The sequence below is a fragment of the Colletotrichum fioriniae genome (assembly GCF_027942845.1).
Source record: "Colletotrichum fioriniae strain IMI 355084 chromosome Unknown scaffold_9, whole genome shotgun sequence".
NCBI classification, from domain to species: domain Eukaryota; kingdom Fungi; phylum Ascomycota; class Sordariomycetes; order Glomerellales; family Glomerellaceae; genus Colletotrichum; species Colletotrichum fioriniae.
The window spans coordinates 2182638-2202659 of NW_027076845.1; the positions used below are offsets into that span (position 1 = coordinate 2182638).

The following is a 20022-nucleotide window of genomic DNA, read 5'->3' on the forward strand; positions in this document are numbered from 1 at the left end:
AACACTGAGAATCAGATCCCATCATATAGACGAAATCATCAATCTCAAATCGAAAGAGAACAATTGTGGCCACGGGACGTGGGTTTCAAATCACACAAAAAAACTTGTTGATCGCTCCAAAGAACGTGGTCTAGGTCCGATGAGCTCCCCTTTGCTTTCAGATATCAACGTTGAAATGGTTGGTGCTAGGTTTTTCCAATACGAAAAAACCAAACCACCTCAGAGAACGTGAAATGTATCAAATGGCAGAGCTCACGGCCTGACCAGTCGTCGCCTTGGACTCACGCTCCAGCAGGGCCTCGACAAAGCCATTGCTGATGTTTCCCGCGGCCTTGATCTCCTTCGCAGCCTGCTCGATGCCAAGCTGGTTGTCGGTCCACAGGGGCTCCTCGGGGGCAGCGTCAGCCTCCCCGACGCCAATGAAGCCGCCCTCGGCAGCCCACTCCGAGGTGCGCTTGATGCCGAGCTTGGTCCAGATCTCGTCGAGCGCCTGAACCAGCTGGTCGCGGTACTCCTTCTTGTGGCCGGGGGTGGGGGTGACGCGCAGTCTCTCCTGCCCGACGGGGACCGTGGGATAGTTGATGGACTGCACGTAGATCTGGTAGTCCTGGAGCAACATGTCCGACGCCTGCTTGGCGAGCTCGGCGTTGCCAACCAGGATGGGAATGATGTGGGAAGGGTTGGGGATGACGGGGATGTCGCGGTCGTTCAGGGCCTCCTTGACCGCGCGGGTGTGAAGCTGCTGAAGGCGACGGTCGCCGTCGTAGTCCATCTGGTACTCAATGGCCGTCTTTGCGCCGGCCATGGTCGCGGGTGGGAGTGACGTGGTGAAGATGAATCCAGGAGCGAGGGAGCGGATCATGTCGACGAGCTTGGCGCTGCCGGCAATGTATCCACCAACGCATCCGTATGCCTTCCCAAGGGTACCAGTGATGATGTCAATGCGATCCATGATGCTGCCCTTGGGGCGGCCCTGCTGATGCGCTTCAAAGTCCAGGTGCTCTGCGACACCGGCGCCGTGCGGGCCGTACATACCGACGGCATGGACTTCGTCGAGGAACGTGATGGCGCCGTACTTCTCGGCCAAGTCGCAAATCTCCTCAATGGGGCCGATCGATCCACACATGCTGTAAACAGACTCGAACGCAATCAACTTGGGAACGTGAAGCGGCAGCGACGCCAACTTGGCCTCGAGATCCGCAACATCGTTGTGCTTGAAGACAATCTTCTTCGTTCCGGAATGACGGATACCCTGAATCATGGACGCATGATTCAGACTGTCCGACAGAATGACACACTCGGGCATCTTGCTACCCAGAGTCGCCAGAGTAGCATCGTTTGCTACATAGCATGAGCTGAAGACCAGAGCGGCCTCCTTGGCATGCAATTTGGCAATCGTGCCCTCCAACTCGACAGCGTGCTTGTTGTGTCCAGAGATATTTCTCGTGCCACCAGCGCCGGCGCCGTACTCGTCCAGGGTCTCGTGCATCGACTTCAGAACGTGGGAATTGCGGCCCATTCCGAGGTAGTCATTGGCGCACCAGACGGTAACCTTCTCCTCCTTTCCAGCCATATGGGCACGGGGGAATTCCTTGGCGAGACGGTTGATATTGTTGAAGTAGCGGTAAGACTTGTCCTTGTGCTTCTTCTCCAGCTCGGCATTGTAGTAGGCCTCGTAGTTAAACTTGGCCTTGGAAGCGTCCGAATTGCCCATGCCAACAGTCGAAGCAGCGCTCTGACGAGCAGCCGGGATACCGGGAGGAGCTTGAGCTACGTCAATGGTTAGCCACGAGGATTCCTTCTTTTTCTTCTTCACAGTATGGTTTCCATACCTTTGTTGAGCAAGGGGGCATCAACAGCCCGGGCATCCTTGCTGCGGCTGGTGTGGATGTTGGCGCGGCCGGGCTTGGAGTTGGTGCTCAAGGCGCGGATACCAGCAACAGAAGACGAGTTTCCCATCTTGGCCGGGCGTCCATGGCCGTACTGGGCAGACTGTACAGTCAGAGCCTTGCCCATGACGGGGCAGCGGTGGGCGAGGAGCTGCAACTTGGGACATTGTTCCTCCGCAAGGGGAGACGGCCGTCGTCTGGGGCGCCGCCTGAATGGCGTGAGGACGAGCCGAGGTAGACAGCGCGCGCAGTTTGGCGGGCGAGGCCGACTTCAAGAAGGGGCACATGGCCTTGGATTGACGCAGGGCAGCCTCCATGGTTGTTTCGAAGGCTGACAGAGGTTAATCGTGCGGTTCGTTTTCGAGGTTGTTGTTGTTCAAGTTTGGTTTGTTTCGGAGCAGAACGGTGTGCGACTCTGGATTTGTTGTGTGCGGTTTGTAGATTTCGGTGTGTGGCGACTCAAAGCGCGCGCGAGACGTGGATATGAGTGAGGTCAGCGGGCTTGCCAGAGAAAAGTGATCAGCGCTGAGGGGCTGAACACAGGTCAATGGGCAGAAAGAAGCGGTCGACACTTGAGATCGACAATGGGACGGTATTCCTGCTGGTGATGAGCAGAAATAGGAGAAAAAAGGGGGAAAGAGAGAGGTTAAGCAAGATGAGGAGAAAACGGGAAGGGGAAGCGAGAAAAACGAGCAGATTCCCGGACAAGTGCTTTATTTTAGTGTCTCCGGTGAAGAGTCGCCATGACACCAAATCCCCAAGGGCGCAGTGGAAGGGTTACGGTCTAGGTAGGTGGTAGGTACAGTGTACCTCGTGCCGACCGGCCGCCCCGCCATCTGGCTGAAGTTTGAACCCCAGCACCGCTGCACTGCTGCACCACCTCAACGGCACGCCGCACCAGCGACTCGGCACAGGGTGTGGTAGGTGCGGCCCTGCGCATTTTTGGAGCCTTTGGGACTCTTGTGAGTGGTTGATGAGATTCAGGTCAGGCCTGGGCAGCTCGCCCCGAGATCCAACCTAAAGCATCGCATTTGCTCTAAGTTTCTAGGCGGTGGGTTGGGGGTGCCGCTGCAAGCGATTTCCCATCCTCAGCGTCCCTCGGGGCCAGATGGCAGACCTGAGAGGGCTGCCAAACTTCCATCGCCGTAAGGTACTCAGGTACATCCTCATCCATGGGGCCGGGGTTGTCTTGTACGGCGTTGATGGTGGGACCCCTAAGTCCGCAAAGTGGGGTCTCCGAATACCGAAAGTCGGCACTTGAACCAATCACTGCTCGTCTATAGCCAATTTCTGATGACACCTGATTGGTAGACCAACTCAACACCGCTGCGCAAATGCGAAAGTGACCTGAGGTCAGATCCCTTTTGTCCCTTTCTATTTAATTCTCTTGGTAATACCACCCCAGTTTCGGTGTTTGCTATTGGCTTTTTTTTTTCTCTCTTCCTTCTCTGCTGCTCGCTTGAGTTCCGCGGAACCTATTTGCCTACTAACCAAAGAGCCAACATCTTCTTTTTCTTATGCCCACATGGCCTTTCTTCAAGGACCCCTGCTCTTCTGGAAACACCGCTGTGGATCCTGCAAAATCAATCGTACGAACACTGCGCCGGTGTCTTCCGAGACCGAACATGACAGAAGCCGTTCCGTATAGCCTATAGGTAATAGCTTCCGCTTCCGAAGAGCGGTATTTTCCCAGGTTCAATTCCCGCGATTACAACTGTGTTGTACGAGGGCAAAAGAAGAGGGCACATGAGCTCGAGAGACACATGAAATCAAAGACAAGTAAGCAACGAGGCGGACTCGTAAGCTTTACTCTTAGGTATTCTTTATGTTTCAGGGCTGCAGTTGTCGTTGCCTTAGTCACCTGTCACATCGCCAATGTCCCGCCCATGTCTCAACTGTACTCTGCTCACCTCCTGATATTGGTGCTGCCAACGAATTATGGAGTATGGGGCCAGGAAGAGCCGGTCGGGTACGTTGTCATCATTCGCCGAGGTAACTTGCAGCCATCTCAGCTTGTTCCATCCGACATCATAAATACGAGGATACAGTCAGCCACACAAGTAAGAAGTGAGACACGGAACTCTGCGGTCTCAGCAAGTAGTCTGTAAACTATCACCGGTTGCATCTGCCACCTCGCACTAATTTTGAGAAATCTGATTACCCCGAGTGAGCCTTGAGCCGAATTCCTGGGCGTAACAACTCTCAGCGTTATTGCACGCCTTTTTTGGCAACTCATATGGCTCCTATGCCGCCCTTAATGAGTCTCCTTGAGAAATCAGAAAACCTCCGAATGAACGCCTCCAAAAAGGGTATCATAAAGCCAGCCGCGCAATGCCGTCAAACGCCCATGCCTTCCAAGATGCCTGAAAAACCCCCCTAAAAGAAGAACAACCTAAACGTCTCCTACAAACGCCTAGCCCGCGCACTCACGAACCTTGCCCTGCTGATGACGAGGGCTCCCCTGTACGCCGTTGTTCCCCAAGTTTTCCTTCTTCGACTGCTTTGCTTGCCCATGTGGGAAGCCTGGGCGCGCGATGTCGCCTTCTTTCCACAACCTCTCGAAGCAAATCCAAATCGTCGTCGTCGTCGTCGTCGTCTTCTTCTTCTTCTTGGAAAGGATTCACCCGGCGGACGTTTGGCAAAGGTTTGGATACGTCGGAAACGATCTGCGGATGCTGCTGATCAAGTCGTTAGCCGCAAAAAGGTTTGCTGAATAAGTGAGTACTGAAAGACGAAAAACGCAATCGCAGAGCAATGGAATGAGAGGCGTTGGACTCATACTTTAGGCTCCTCAGTCGTCTCTTGACCCAGCTTGAGTTTTTCGCGGAATTGGTCTTCCTGGAGCGCCGTCAACTCGCTCGAAATATTTTTGAGTCCATCGATCGAGGCGTACGCGAGCTGGGAAGGAGGAATATGTCCTGTGATGACTGCGGCTGCGAATCTGGGGTCTGTCATCAAGCTGCACAGCTCCTTCATATGCGAGTGGTTAGGCAATTCTCCTTCTTTCATCTCGGATCTCACGAGGGATGTCGAGCTTGCGATCCGCTCAGCCAGGACGGTCTTGTCCTCCTTGACCGCATCAGCTATCGCCGAATCCGTTATCATGTCAAGTGACTCGAGAATCTTTTGCTTGAACTGCTCCTCCCAATTAGCAATTCCGGGCCTCTTGGACCTCTTGACTGCAGGGGATGAGAGAGATTTGTCTCCAGGCGGGGGAGAGCCTGGTGTCTGCTGAGCCCTAAAGAAGGTATTGGCACCGGCCATAGGCATGGGCATAGGACCAGCTGCTTGAGGCTGTGGTGTTTGTTCATGTTAGCAATGTTCACACAAATCTAGAGGTAAACTTTACCTCTACTGATGTCTGCCCAGCAGATTGCCCCGTAGTCTGCAAATCGGGACCGATATTTGCAGGCTGATTCGACTCTAAGGGAGTGGCGGCGTGTTGTATCGCTGCAGCATCGATCTGACTTGTCGGAGCCCCAGGCACCTGTACCGGTACTGGGGTAATCTGCGGCGGCTTCATCGGATCGGGCAAGGCCTCGTTGCCCTCCAGTGGACTGAATGCCTGGTATGTGTTGAAGATAGGCCTCTGAGGAAGGGTTGGAACTGGAATCGGTGTTTGGGCGCTGCTCCTAGCCACACCAAAGGTCTGGGTGACTGTTTGTGGCATAAATGATGTTGCACCCACCAAGGCTGGAGCGCCAAGTTTAGCGATCCGTGCCAGCTCCATCTCGTGATACTTCTCTGGGTCGGTATTGCGGATAGAATTCATGTAGACCTGGTTCCTCACATCCTTCAAGTCCTCAGCTGTTAAGATTTCGGACGTATCTTCCTCTTCAAAGGTATCCGTCATGATGATCGAGCGTATGCCCTGGGACATGCCTGGGTGGGTCAACAGGCTGTCGAGAACAATGTCCTTGCCGGCGAATGGACTGAGGTCATCCTGATCGGGCTCCCATCGAGTTTTAGCGTACTCGTTATCTTTCTTGGACCATCTCTTCGGATTTTCGCTGTCCACGACCCGGGACGCCAGTTGGGTCTTGAACACATTTCTGTTGTGAAGTGCTTGTTCGTATGTCCCGCCAGCTATGAACTTGTAGACATATACCGGCTTTCGCTGACCAATGCGGTATGCCCGACCGACCGCTTGCTGCTCGTGAATGGGATTATACTTGTAGTCGAAGATGACCACGCGGCTGGCGCCGTGAATGTTCAGGCCAACCCCACCAGCTGTCGTTGAAATCAAATAGACTTGGTTTTCACCACTATTGAAGTTTTTGACTTGTTGTTGCCTCTTATGGATGGGAGTGCTGCCATCCAGCCGAGAGAACTTTCTCCGCTGCTGTCTGAACAGATTGTCCAGATAGTCCAGGGTTGGGATTGACTGGGAAAAGACAAGAACTTTCTCCTTCATCTTTTCGCACTGGTCCAAAATGCCGACGAGGAGCTGTACTTTCCACGACAAGGCAGGCGAAGGCACATCCTGTTCTCGCTGCAGGATTTTCAGGCCCTCGCTGATGATTGTGCTCGACAGAGTTAGGCTAGCCGGCTCTTTCTTTAGCAATGCCGCGCGCTCCTCAATAAGCCTCTTTTGCCAGCAACGAGGGTGATTTACGATGAGGCTAAAGTTGATGTTGGCACCCAGAGTCTTGATGCCTGCAACGCTCGCGTCGTTGTTGAGGGCGGCAAGGAAAGCGTCGTAGAGCTTGCCCTGAAGTGGCGTCATGGGAATAGTGAGTACAAATTCCATCTTTGGCGGAAGGTCGTTCTTGAGACAGGATTTGATCGTTGCTCTATTCGTCTTGGGCGCTACAGTAGCCTCCAAAACAGCAAGCTGTTTCTTTGCCTTTCGATACTGACTCCCGGTGCTGTCCTCGTAGAGGCCAGACTGAATCGGTTCGGCATAGTAGTCCTTGAATTCTGACAGGGGACCCAGATAATTAGGTGCGACCCAGTTGATCATGCAATAGAATTCTATCACATTATTTGCCAGAGGTGAACCGGTGAGTGCGATGCGTCGTTGAGTTTTGAATTTGCCGGCGGCGATAGCTATCAGCGAATCGGGGTTCTTCATTTTGTGCGCCTCATCCGCGACAACAAGGTTAGGGCTTTCTGTGAGTATGTGCGCAATCGACTTCTCCAGGGGCGTCAGTATCTCCCCCCCTGAGGGAGCGGCCAATTTCTTGAACATATCGTAGCCAATGATCATGACGCCGCCGGTTTTATCCCAGTCCCGGATCATGGGGGCTCTCTCTAGTGCATTGACGACGGCTTCCATTTTGTAGAAGTGACCCAGGACACCATCAGGAGCCCACATTAACAGCTCATCCATCCAATTGTCGACAAGTAAGGCCGGGCAAAGTACCAGAGTCTTGGACTGTCTAAGGTCCTCTGGAATCTGTGACAGAACAGACTCGTCTTTTGATCGAGCGGCCTCGGCGATGGCAACAAGTAATGTGATGACCTGCATGGTCTTGCCGAGTCCCATGGTATGAGCGAGGAGACATCCCTGCCGCACCTTGGCATCGTAGACGATCTGGTTCCAGAGGAAGCGGACACCTTCAATCTGGTGGTCCTTGATGCGTTGACCGATTTCGCTGTTAATGTAGATCAAGCCTTCGTCATCTCCCTTGGTTTCGTTGATAATGAGACGCGACTTGTCGCTCGAGATGGTGTCGGACGCTGCCAGCTTCTTGCGCAATTCCTTCCGTCGCTGCTCCTGCTCTTCTCTCCGGCGTCGGTCGCTTTCGCGGAGATCTATAGCGGTCTGATCCATGGCTACCAAAGTCTTCCGTTTCTTAGACGGAGAATCTTCGATATCGTCGTCGGTAAAATCCCCCTGGGACTCCCCGGTATCGAAGCTTCCACGGCGGCCAGTTCTGCTGGCTCGGGTACCCTCAGGAAAGTTGGGCAGTACACCCGTCTTGACGAAATGGCAGAAGTCGTCAAACTGATCTACCTTACCCTTTATCTTCCTGACCTTGATTTTGTTGTTTAGCCTTCTGGTGATGGTATTGGCAGCCGCCGGCTTGCAGAGTGCAAAGACTCTGAACAAACGGGCAGTGACGGTGCCGAGCTCGACCGCACTTTCTTGGCTGTGATTTTCAGGCGAATCCTCAAGTGCTGTAATCACGAAGTCCGTCCAGATATCAGCTGGATCCATGCTCTGGATAATGTGAAAGAAGGCCTCTCTCCATCGCGGAGTCAGCCGTGAGATGACACAGATCAAAAGTCTCTTGTTGTCTCCGTGCCTTCTCCATATCGTCGGCGCGATGTCCCCAATCTTTCCATATTGGTCGTATGGTGTTTCTAGCTGTTCCTGGGTTGGCTGTGGCTGCTCGTCACCATCGCTCTCAGGGGCTGGTGTTGCGGCTGCCGATGCCCTTGGCTTTTCAGGCGTGACTAGAGAGATGAAATCCGTCTCAGGAGCCGCAAGCTCAGGCTTATCCTCAGGGGGCGCGGGCTCATTCTCAGGTTCGTTCTCAGGTTCGGAGTCAACCATTGTCAAGTCGATGACGCCAAGGTCGGATTTCATATTGATCAGAGCGTCGACCGGAGACTCATCCTTAAGCAATCGCAGAGGTTGAGGCTCCTGCATTGGCACCTCCTCAGGGTCGTCCAAATCCATAGGGCTTTCTGAGCGAGTCCCGCTCGCCACGAGCTGAAGCTCGTTTCTCACATAGTCAATCGCCGATTCATCATCATCGTCAATTACGAAGTCGTCGTCGTCGTCGTCGCCGCTGGTAATAAGATCGCCGTCCTCGTCAGAGAGATCAGGCCGCGGGACTGTAATTGGCCGTTGCTTAGGCATCGTCAGTGGTCGGATAGGTTCGGGTCCTCGTAAGGTATCGAGAAGCCACTTTTCAGCTCTCCGGTCCTCAACGCTAGACTCGAGGCACCGTGCTTGTCTGCGCAGCTGATCTTCGGCCGGCCATTCGTTTAGTTTGATCTCTCGACAAAGCTTTTCTATGCGGTTGTTGAGAGCCTCGAGTCGAGATGTGGCACTCGCTATTTGTCGGACGAGACCAGTGCGCCGGGCCCTGTTCCAGATAGCGTTGGCCTTCCACTCTTTTTTGAGTAGTTTTCTCTCCTCCCAAGAGGCTTCGATCCGCTGTATTTCCTCCTTTAGTACACGTTCAACATCATCCGAAGTCAGGTGATGAGACTTGAGTTCCATTTCTTGCTTTTTCTCCTCTTCCTCTTCCTCAATGGCGTCCCTTGTCTCTGTGTCGTATCCTTCGTCGTCATCGGAGTCTCCAAATACCGGAAGAAGCTCATCTTCCTCTTCAGGCTCCACAAAAGGAGATACACCGTTGCGCAACAACATCACAGACTTGTCATTTGTGCGCAGTAGTCGTCGCAACGCTCGATGGACTTGCCGAATGTGTCCGGCGGGAATCAATCCCCTAGCAACGAAGTTAAATGTGTTGCTATCCTCATCTGCGGAGCTTGCACCAGGTACAAGACTTGACTGAGGGACTTGACGGCTGATAATGAGCGCATCGGGTCCAAAGTACGCCCCCAGCGAATGGTATCTTGAGGCAAGCTTTTGGTCCACTTGCTGAGTATCCCCATAGGTTCTTCTGGAAGCTGTATGCGAGGAAGAAGGCATTATGCTTGCTCTATCGAGCTCCCGAGAGGTAGCGTCGTCTGTTTCAGTCGGGATGGCCGGGGGTGTCTTTCCGCTGCTTCTTCTGGGGTTCGCATTCGATAAAGGCAGCCGAGTATCTGCTGTCACAGGTTTCCGACTAACAACATCGTCAGCTGCGGTACTGACGGGCACTTTGCCAATCCCGGTGACAGTGGTCGTGATCAAAGTCGGCGCCATCTTTCTCTTCTTCTGAGGTGGTTCGCTCGTCTGTATGTCTTTCTCTTCAACGACGGAGGCCAATACATCTTGATTCGTAGTGCCGCGCATGGTGACGTCTTGCGTTGTGCCGGTCGTTAGGGTGTCTTCTGTGGTACCAGGATCTAAGGCTGCGAGCTCCGGTTCGCCGTTGATGTGCAGCTCCAGCGAGCCTTCTTGGCTATCTGCCTCCTCTTTTGCCACTTCAATCTTTTGATGACGATAACCGTGGCTTCTCGACTTTAGATAGTTGATGGCTTTGACAAGCGTCATCTTGTGGACGATCTTGACGATGCCGAGGTCCCTGAGAAGCCCGTCAAGAGGGGGCATGACATCTTCGTAGGTGAGAAGCGTCTCGCCGTCAATATCATGCTCACGTAGCGCTTTTGCGAGCACCACCGGGTTGGGCCTCTTGCTCGCAAGTTTCGGATGCCATGGCCGACTTTCAGCGGTGCATAGCTCATGTACCAGCCGTTCAACGTCCCAATTGAAGGGATCATCCTCATTGCCCTCCATGGTGGCTGCCGCTTAGGACATGGGATTGGCTAGAAAATGAGAAAATAGTTAGCACCAGACAGAGGAAAGGAGGTATCAAGGACACAGATCTCAAGCGGGGGTAGTGAAAACAGGGTTTAGTGGTCCAGCGAGCTTGAAGCAATATGTGTATGAAGGCAGATTGTGGGAGAAAAAGGCGAAAAGCTTGAGAGATAGCTGCAGTGATATGTAGCGACCTCAAAGGTATGGGCCACTGGTGAAAGATGTTGATGAAAGAACCAGTGTCGGGCTTTGGTGAGAGGAATAGACGGCAACAATTGTGAAGCTAGACTTACGGCGAATTTCGAGACGGGCAACAAAGCGCATGAGTGGTCCTTGAGTCCTTGATCGGATGAGTCGAACACAGGGGAGAAGAAGAAAGCTGTGTTGACTGCCTATTTTCGTAACTTAGGCTGTATCTCTGAGGCCTAGACAGTCCGAGAAGTCTCGACAAAAATGAGTATGCGTTTGTTCCACCAAATAAGAGGCAGTCGACGATTGTGAAGAAGACCAGCCACTAGCAGGACTTAATTGGTGGATACGGGAAAGACTTTGTAAAGAAAGTACCGAAAGAAGAATGAGACGAGCCAACGAAATTTGTGTCGGGTCAGTTGGAGGGCGTCTGGAAAGTGGTGGTTGTGGTGGGAGGAAGTGGTGATACTAATCTCGAGGAAGTTGTAGGCATTGCCGCTGGGGTTCTCAATGTCGAATTCACGACGCGTTAGTCTGGAGATGTCGCGGGAGTCGCAATGGATCTGCTTAAGCCCCACCTTCCCTGGTCAAGCAGGCCCACAGTGTAGGTACGTCGCCTTGAACGCTTTGGATGAAGGCAAAGTATCTCTAGGTATCCGCGGCTAGTCCGAACAGGGTTAGATGACTTGCAGCACGTCCCAGTCCACACGTGACCGATCTTTCGGGTTTAACATAAAGTAAGGCGCCTAGCAGAGGTCGTTCCTGCCTGCCCTGCGAAGAACCGAAGTCCCTTATCGGAGTGGGATGGAGGGGTAAATGGCAGGCACGGAACTGACCTCCAAGCTTCCGACCCCGCCATCATTTTGTTCGTATTTCCATGAGACGTCTTCTGTTGCCTTGAAGGATTTGTGTAGGAGAAGGCTCCTAGGTATATTGGTAGATTTAGAGCCGATCACCGCTTTATGTCCAACCAGTCGCAAATATCATTGAACTTTCGTGTAGCCTGAAGTCAAGTCAGTGCTTGAAAGTCCTCCCCACTTGGATTGATCACGTCTTGTGTGCATCGTACCTAGGTACCAACCAGCTGAAGGTACAGTGAGAGCACCAGCCATTTGAAATCCACCTAGACCAAGAAGCTCATGGTGGGGCGGCCGATTTCTCGTCACTCCCCCGCTAGACATACCTCACTGACATGAACACTCGCTCCTCATCCGGTGATATCTCACTCTCACAAAATCTCAGTAGACTCGACAATTGGCTGAAGTCTCATTCTGTTTCAGACCAACGTCGGGCCTGTCTTCCTTTTCCGCCAAAGAGTTTTAACCTTGACAATCCATCGCCATTTCTGCTCCCAATCGACTCATTCCATCCACTTGCAATTATTAATCACCAAGGCGCAACAACACCAACACATCCACTTTAAGACCATCGTAACTTGCCGTCGGGGCTCCAGACTCAGTCTCTCCAAGAAAGCATTCACCAGCAGCATGGCAACTCTGACGCTGACGAGGGAACAGTACCCGCCCCGGCTCTCCCAGTCGGAGCAAGACGCCCTCGTCCAGACCGTCAAGGACTGGGCCATCGGCAATGGCCTATCAGTCCGGCCGCCTCCTGCGGTCGTGACGCCGGAGTCGGACCCCAAAGGTATTCTTGCGGTCAACGTACCCGTAACTCTGTTCCCTAGTCCTTTCCCTAAGGGATGCTTCGAGCAGGCGAGAGCCGTGCAAAAAACATATAATGAGCTCTATGCCGCCATCAGCAGGGATGAGGAGTTTCTGAGTGCCATGGTGGATGTGTATGTTTCCACTCCCGCTTGATAGTCCCGCATCAAGTGTAGTCTAAACGACCGTAGTGAATAAGTCTGACAACGCGTAGGGTCAAGGGAGGCGACGATTTTATCGGCAAGCTGTGGGATACCCATGTGCGAGTGAAGAAGGAGGGATATACTCAAGTATGTGGTCTACCAATGCTTCAGGCAATGAGACTAATCATGCATAGCGCCTCTCCCTGGGATTGTTCAGATCAGACTATCTTGTCCACCAGGATACCTCCTCAGGCGAACCTAAGCGCCAAGTCAAGCAGGTCGAGTTCAACACGATAGCTTCATCCTTTGGCGGCCTTTCATCCCGAACCTCGCTCCTCCATAAGTAATCTTACACATCTCAGAAGTAGAGGGAAGTCTAGGATACTAAACGCACATAGGTTCCTTTCCGTGGCAGAGTACCCTCTGCTGGATCACCCCATCGAGTCTGGGTCCCTCAACCTGCCCGAGAACAAGAGCGTCCAAGGCCTCTCCGGTGGCATCCGCGCCGCTTACGACGCCTACGGCCCATCGGAACTCGGCCACAAAAAGTGCGTCATCTTCGTCGTCCAGGGCGGTGAGAGGAACATCTTTGACCAGCGCCACCTCGAGTACGCCCTCGTCAACGACGCCGCCGACCCCGTCACCGTCTTCCGCATCCCCTTCTCCGAGCTCCTGCAGCACACCACCGTCGCCGACACCCCCAAGCGCCAGCTGCTCTACAAGCTGCCCCGGGACCCGAGCAAGGTGTTCGAAGTCGCCGTCGCGTACCTGCGGTGCTGGTACGACCCGTCCGACTACCCGGACGAGAGCGCCTGGGAGGCCCGCTACCACCTCGAGAGGTCGTCTGCCATCAAGTGCCCCACCGTCCTGACCCAGCTGGCCGGCAGCAAGAAGATCCAGCAAGTACTGGCGACGCCGAGACCAGCCGCCGGGGGAGCCTCGCCCTCTGTCCTTGGCCGCTTCATCCCCGACGACGCACCCAGCACGGCCGCTGTCTTTGAGACTTTCACCAACATCTTCCCGATGGACACCTCCGAGGCCGGTCTCAAGGCGCGCAAGATCGCGCAGGACCCGGAGCTGTGCAAGAGCTACGTCCTCAAGCCGCAGAGGGAGGGCGGCGGCAACAACCATTACCGCGAGGACATTCCCGAGTTTTTGAAGAAGACGCCCGAGACGCACTGGGGTTCGTACATCCTAATGGAGCTCATCACGCCGCCGAAGCAGGACAACATCATCCTCCGCAACGGCAACCTCGAAGAAGGCGGCGTCATCTGCGAGCTTGGCATCTACGGCACTACGGTGTGGGATCAGGGCACCGGCAAGGTGGTTCACAACGAAGAGGCAGGCTATCTGCTCCGCACTAAGGGCGATACTAGCAACGAGGGCGGTGTCGCCGCGGGCTTTGGATGCATGGATAGCTGTACGCTCGTCTAAGGAGAGCACATCCGGCGATTAGAGTTGACCTGATAAGCATTTAAATGGAACAAATGGTTCGAACAGCTACAGCAAATGTAGCGCAAGATCACAGTAGAGGCGCAGGTGAGAGGAGCAACCCATGGTATCAATTATCGTCCTAGAAAAAAGAGTTTTCGTACAGCACGCCTCAACCAGCCCATTTATCAGGTCATTGTACACAAAAAAGATAAAGGAAAATCTCGATAGAGTGGAGATAGAGAGAGGAGGGAGGCCAGTTCAGGCCAGAGTCTCTTCAAGGTACACTCGTCTGTCGTTCGTTTCGTACATGGCACAAGAGAAACTCCGTTTGTTGTATTGGGCGCGCATTTACTCGCTGGCCTCGCCACCGTTGTTGCCGTTGTAAGGACGCTTGAGGACCTCAATAGAGCCTGTGACTTCATGTTAGCCTAGTTCCATCTCTTACTCGAAACCCGATTTCCAATGGGGTGGTATGTGGGGGAAAAACGCAGACGTACGCTGGATAATGCTCAGGGAGCTGCGGCTCTTGCCCTCGGCGTCTTGGTAGGCGCGCATAGCAGCTTCGCCCTCGACGTAGACGAGAGTTCTATTTCAAAAAGACACGTTAGCACACTCTAAAAATCCTCGAGTAGCCATCATCCTCTCTCTCCCTCTCTCTGCCTCCCTCTAAGCTTATCACCGCGGTGTGGATGTGAGTGCATGCGTACCCCTTGGGCAAGCTCTGAAGGAAATCCCGACGGGGGCCCTCAGCCTCGAAGCTCGTGACGCGGAACCAGCTGGTCTGGCGGTTATCCTTGGGCCCGCTGTTGCTAGCGACGGCGTATCTGACAATCTCGCGGCCGGTGCTGGTGGGGACGACCTCGGGGGCGTCGGCGAGGTTGCCGACGATGGTGATGCGGGCGACGTTGTTGGACGGGGTGGTGCTGAATGCGCGAGCGGCGGAGGCCATGCGCGGGGCGACGGCGGCGCGGCGGAAGAGGGCGGAGGCAGACATTTTTTGCTTGATTCAAGAATGGAGTTTGGGTTGAAGGAGTGTCAAGAATGTTAGGTAGAGGACGGCAAAAGATGGTGGTGATGTGTCGAAATTGGCGAGATACTCGTTTGGGGGGGAAGCTAAAGTGCCTGTGTGGGGGCTGTCGATTTCGTTCGCGGTGGGCGCGTTCCATCGACGCGGTCCAGGGGGAAGCAAACGGCATCTCAGCTTGATGCGCTGTAAAGTGGCTCGTGCGTAAGGCGCCAGGTCCCTAAAGCTTTTGCATTGACCCCTGAAATTAGATCTGGTTTTATTCCTATACCGGGGTTACATCATCGGAGTTAATCGCTTTACCGGAAGTGCACAGGTTGAGGAGTATTCAACCTTCACATCATCCAACTATCTCCATCATTACAATTCTGCTTCATTTTTCTTTTTTAATAACTTTAAATAACACTTGCGCTTTATATTATCCAACAAAATCTATCTCTAAGGCTATTTTACTTACTCAAGTGTATGTGCCTAAGTAGTTGAGCAGCCCACCCAGCTGATATTATTATAATTAAAGGGCATCGCATAACGATATCGTCTTGGAAATTATCTCGACCTCCTTCCTCGCTGCTATATACTATCTTAGATTTTACGGTATTCTTTAATTCAAGTACAAAACCACAGAAAGAAAGAAGAAGAAAAAAGAGTTCACCACCGGTGTGGCTACATCTCTTGGTGCTCATGCTGGGATTCGAACTCGGATACTCGTATGTGCTGAGCCTGTCGTCGAGTAGGCTGGTTGACGTGAATAATTGGCGACCATGAACCATTCCACCACCCAGCCAGTTTGACCTGACCCCCCGACCTAGAGGGGCGCCTGCTGAGCTGGTGACTGGACTAGAGTTGAGGGGGTATATATGGGCTTTCCTCCTGCGTGTATTCAGATTTCCTGTATATATTCCGGTGCTGGACCACAGTTTGGTAGATAGATGCCTTAGGTAGGACAGCCGCTGGCTTTGAGCAACCCGCGTCGAGAATAAGTTGGTCAGGTACCTACCTGCCTTAGGTACTAAGGTAGGTAGATCCAACACACCTCAGTGGGTGTTCGGCCAAACGGCCATTGCCGGAGGCCATGAATTTGGGTTTCACTCGCTCTTAGCATGCATATTCTACACGGAGACAATACACGTGAGGTCAAGCTTCCACTCACCACTCCCAGCAAGAGGCAGGGCGGGAGTGATATGGCATCCCCAAGGGCAACACACACAGCCCATCCCTGCGTTGGAATACGCAGGAGCTCTTTAGCCGTGCTAACGAACAAGGATTAGAATAGCCTCACGCAGATTGAGAGGTGTCACCTTGGGGTCAACACACTGAGAGGCAACAGAGAGATCTGCATAATGGAAAAAGCGAAGTTTTAAGCACATCAGGTATCTAAACAAATTACAGGGGTCCCCCGAGCTCAAGTGCTCCTACTTCATCATCCCGACTATAGACGGGTTCCCCTCATTTCAGGATCGCTCCCAATTCGCACGTTCTGGCATATAAAGCACATGAGTTTACCCAGAAGGTGAACCCCGAAAAAAAACCCGCGTAGAAATCATTTGCTTCACATTTCGTGACTGTCCCAGCCAAGGGATCCTAAAACGCCGCGCCATGCCTTGGTATAAGGTAATAGTAGTAGTAGGGGTGGGGGATGGGAAAAGAGTAAAATAACCCCGGGTAGTAGTAAATGGATATCGAGTGCCTCGTGAAGAAGTGAGGCTACGGTCGTATAAGCTCATGTCGGTTCGTCCCACAGGCCGCGGCCGATCCGTGATTAGAAAGAGTGTATGATGAAATACGAAGTCGAAGGGAAGAAGGTAGTTAAGCAGAGGACAGACAGAAGAGTCGCCTTGCCAAATTATGATGCCATTACGGCGGTTGCAGGCTCCATTGGCAGGCTTCCAGACCTTGAACCGCCAGGTGTGCTAGGAGCAGGTGCAATTTCCGGATCTGGGATTTGTATGTCGAGCTTTCCCCGAGTTAGTACAGAATTGTATGTAGGTTCGGTGAGTTAGAACTTACTGTCATGTACCCCGTCTTTCTTAGTGAAATGATTCGTGGGGCCATTGAACTGTCTTCATTGCCGATTGTCTTTTCCATCTCGTTGTTCCACTGGTCAATCCAGCGTTCCAGGCGCTTCAGCCGAGCTTTGACACCCGTCAACCCCAAATCATCCCACAACCAACCCGTGACGAGTCCGAGCATGCTATCGACCACATTTCTCCAGTTGTACGGGCTGAATATAGGAATGAGTTCGCCGTTGAGCTTGTCGATGATCCTTCGGAACTCTTGTTCTGACAAGCCGGCCGGATCCAAGATTTCAGGATACAAGTTGGAAAACGTCGGGGCCAAGTCTCCCTCAATCAACCAGTCTCGGCGTATGCGAATGATTCGGGTGTTGTGGTACTCTGGCGAGTCGAGAGGAACGTGAGGATTCATATGGGGGAAGCAGGGGTGTTGCGGACCCCATTCTTCGCCCAAATCTGGCGGCAGCTCCTCTCCCATAATCGATGAGTTGGAAGATGAAATGGCCGACCCAATACCCATGCCATCGCCAGCCGACACATTTGAATGGCGTGGAAGCACATCTGGTCCGCGCTCCAAATCCTTGGAAGCCCCTCGCCCCTGATTCTCAGCGCCTTGCTCCATGGTTGCCTTTCCTTTCCCTTTGTCGTTGAGCGTTATGGCGAAATCTCGTATGACTGGGTCAGAAATACTCTGCCCACGTTTCCTCAAGCCGGTTACTCGGGTCTCGACAGGAGGCTCTGCAGGTGCTTCTTCTTCCTCGTTGGCAGGGTGGGCGTCGGAATCTAAGAATGTTGGTGAAGGATCAGCGGACCTTCGTCCGTCGTATGAATGGCGCACAGATGGTGGTAGACTGATGCGATGCTCGGCACCACTCCCACTGCGATCGATTTGAAGGCTGTTTCGATTCGATGTCGAATGTCGCGTTTGGCGCTGCTCCGGAAGAGTCAGCAGCGGATAGTCGCCTGCGCCGATGCCGAGAGGGTCGGCAGGGTCAACGGACAACGGATCGAGAGTCGGATGCGAAAGAGGAACGGCGGGAGGAGGCGGTGTCGAAGGACGTCGTTTGCGAAGAGTAGGCTTATCGGGAAGGCGTGGTGTAGAGTTGGTTGGATTCCAGAGACGAGCAGCGGAAAGGTGAGGAAGTCGACGGGCCGCAGAAGAGGCGGCGCGATTGCGAAAGGGAGACTGCAGGAAGTACTCTTTGGGGTCGTATTGGCGTAGCAGGGATGGAGTGTGAGCTTGGGGCAGGGCGGCGGCGTGGGCGGCTACTGGAGTTTGAAGGTCAGGCGAAGCGCCGGGATATGTGGGCTGCTGCGAAAGCGTTGTGATGCGAGGATTTGCGAATGCATCTACGGTGGCCGGTGACGGAGACTTGTTTCTCGCGTGTGAAGCCGTGGGGAGAATGGTTCGACGAAGGCCGCCGTGAGGACGACGGCCTTACGGGGCACGGTGGAGAATGGGTCTTTTGGTTGTCGAGGAGTTTGCAGCAGCGCCTGGGCCAGGCTCGTCGAGGTCGCCAGGGCCTCTTTAAGCGGCAACGGCAAAAACGGCAGCGGCGATGTCGACAGCGAACGGGGTGATTGAATTGGTCGCCGGGTTGGAGGGGAGGTTGACGGGATGGTATTGGGGAAAAGTCGACCAAGGAAAGCGTCGCACAGGAATAATGGGTGCAGCAACAGCAGCAATTGTCGTAGGTGCAAAACGATTAGGTTTGCAGCAGCTAGATATGTGGAGACCCGGACAAAGAAATGCGTAGGCGACGACGTGCAGACGGTGGCTCGGACTGCAGCTTTGGCTTTCGCTTGAACGGTGGTGGTGGTTGTTTTAATGCAAGCGTGGGCAAAGCGTCCAATGGTGAATGGCAGAGGGAGAAGCGGACGAAGAGCGTGATTGGTAGCAGCAGGCTCGAAGGTCAAGGCTTTGGTGGTTGTGGATGTGGATGCCCGTGTGGATGCAACGGTGGTGGTGAGGGCGAGGGTGGTGTTGGATTTGAGCCGAGGAAGCAATGGATAATTGCTGCAAGTGAAAGTAGTGAATAGTGTGAATAATTGCGCCCGAATGAGAGAGCAGGTTGTCCAGAGGTTGCAGCTGGGCGGCGACTGTGAGGCGGCCGTGGAGTCGTGAAAAGTGGAGAGTGCGTTCAGGGGGGAGGAGATGGCCGAGATTGGGTTCCTGGAGGCTCTGGCTCTCAGTCCCAGCATTTTGGGAAGCTGCTGGTTGGAGGGAAGCAGGGGGGAGGGGGACCTTCCTTGAGGTTCCCTCCACTGCCCTGAGCCCGAGAAGCCCGCCCACTCTTACCAGGCAGTTGCCAGTGAGCAGGCAGGAGCTGCGCTTTCTCTGCCCGGAACGTTGGGAAGGTGGACGGAAGCGTGGGAAGAAGGTACGGAGTACGGATAGGAAAGTCGGGCTAGGCTTTAGCTCCCTCCCAAGTTCCTGCTCGTTGGGTGCCGCGATGCGCAGGAACGGACGGCAGGATCGTCCTTTCTCTGTGACTCTGCGTCGTGGTTCCTGGCTCCTTCCTGCTGCCCGAATTGTTTGGTTCGGATCCTGTTGGCCCGGGATCAACGTTCCTGCAGCTCAATGCCCACTTCACTTAAGCTGCACTTCACAAGTGTGTCGCCGTCGTTTTGACCGTCGAATCGTCGTATATTCGATGTCGTCGGTTTTCGCTCTTGTCGTCGTCTCTTCTCGATCCTGCTTCGTCGTCCAAGCTATCCCAACGTCTGTTCACTCATCCGCCGGTCTTCAGAGTCCTTCTCCACAAGAAGCAGAAAGAACAACCAACCGCGCCGATGTCGTCGTCGTTGCTTAAACGCTCTCACGCTCTCACGCTGTCGGACAAGCAGTAGGGCTGTTTGTCGTCGGCCGCGGAAACTGTCGCAGAAGGGATCGTGGGTTGAAGAGAGACAATCAATGAATTTTAAAACCAAAGTTTCCCGTTAGGCTTTACAAGCGGAGTGGCGCAGGATATATCGATAACCAATGGCCCTGCGAAGCGGTTCCTGTGACAGATACAGGACTCGAGGATTCCGCCGGTGCTTCAACCGTCGTTTTGTGGAGGGTCTTGGGTCTTGAGTCGCACCAACAGCGAAAAAAGCGAAAAAAGAAAATCTAGAAACTGCACAACACGACACGAGATCCCTCTCCAACGACCCGTCCCCAGCCCATCAATATATGACGCCGGCCTGCCTCGCACACAGCTCCCACCTGGCTTCGATGGCGTTCAGCCTGGCAGGTGCCTCCCTGTCTTCCCAGCCAACGTCCAAGGTGCTTTAAATTGTCTATT

General features: G+C 53.7%; 5 protein-coding genes across 5 annotated transcripts; 1 reads left to right on the forward strand and 4 right to left on the reverse strand.

The window, feature by feature from the left end:
• Nucleotides 1-238: 238 nt before the first annotated feature.
• ALV1 (5-aminolevulinate synthase, mitochondrial) lies at nucleotides 239-2056 on the reverse strand (the record flags this gene model as incomplete). Its single annotated transcript, XM_065758195.1, has 2 exons — nucleotides 239-1807; nucleotides 2048-2056. 2 exons carry the CDS (start codon nucleotides 2054-2056, stop codon nucleotides 239-241), a joined length of 1578 nt encoding a protein of 525 aa, XP_065613337.1.
• Nucleotides 2057-4664: 2608 nt separating this feature from the next.
• On the reverse strand, nucleotides 4665-5153 carry N0V96_008020 (uncharacterized protein; the record flags this gene model as incomplete). The annotated part of the gene is made up of 2 exons (XM_065758196.1): nucleotides 4665-5068; nucleotides 5147-5153. The coding sequence occupies 2 exons, from the start codon at nucleotides 5151-5153 to the stop codon at nucleotides 4665-4667; spliced, it is 411 nt and encodes a 136-aa protein (XP_065613338.1).
• A 58-nt stretch (nucleotides 5154-5211) lies between these two features.
• Nucleotides 5212-10596, reverse strand: N0V96_008021 (uncharacterized protein; the record flags this gene model as incomplete). Its single annotated transcript, XM_053194408.2, has 2 exons — nucleotides 5212-10245; nucleotides 10588-10596. The coding sequence occupies 2 exons, from the start codon at nucleotides 10594-10596 to the stop codon at nucleotides 5212-5214; spliced, it is 5043 nt and encodes a 1680-aa protein (XP_053048258.2).
• Nucleotides 10597-12380: 1784 nt separating this feature from the next.
• On the forward strand, nucleotides 12381-13699 carry GSH2 (Glutathione synthetase; the record flags this gene model as incomplete). The annotated part of the gene is made up of 2 exons (XM_065758197.1): nucleotides 12381-12388; nucleotides 12664-13699. The coding sequence occupies 2 exons, from the start codon at nucleotides 12381-12383 to the stop codon at nucleotides 13697-13699; spliced, it is 1044 nt and encodes a 347-aa protein (XP_065613339.1).
• A 348-nt stretch (nucleotides 13700-14047) lies between these two features.
• Nucleotides 14048-14693, reverse strand: RIM1 (ssDNA-binding protein, mitochondrial; the record flags this gene model as incomplete). The annotated part of the gene is made up of 3 exons (XM_053194410.1): nucleotides 14048-14109; nucleotides 14197-14285; nucleotides 14407-14693. 3 exons carry the CDS (start codon nucleotides 14691-14693, stop codon nucleotides 14048-14050), a joined length of 438 nt encoding a protein of 145 aa, XP_053048260.1.
• Between the last annotated feature and the right edge of the window lie 5329 nt (nucleotides 14694-20022).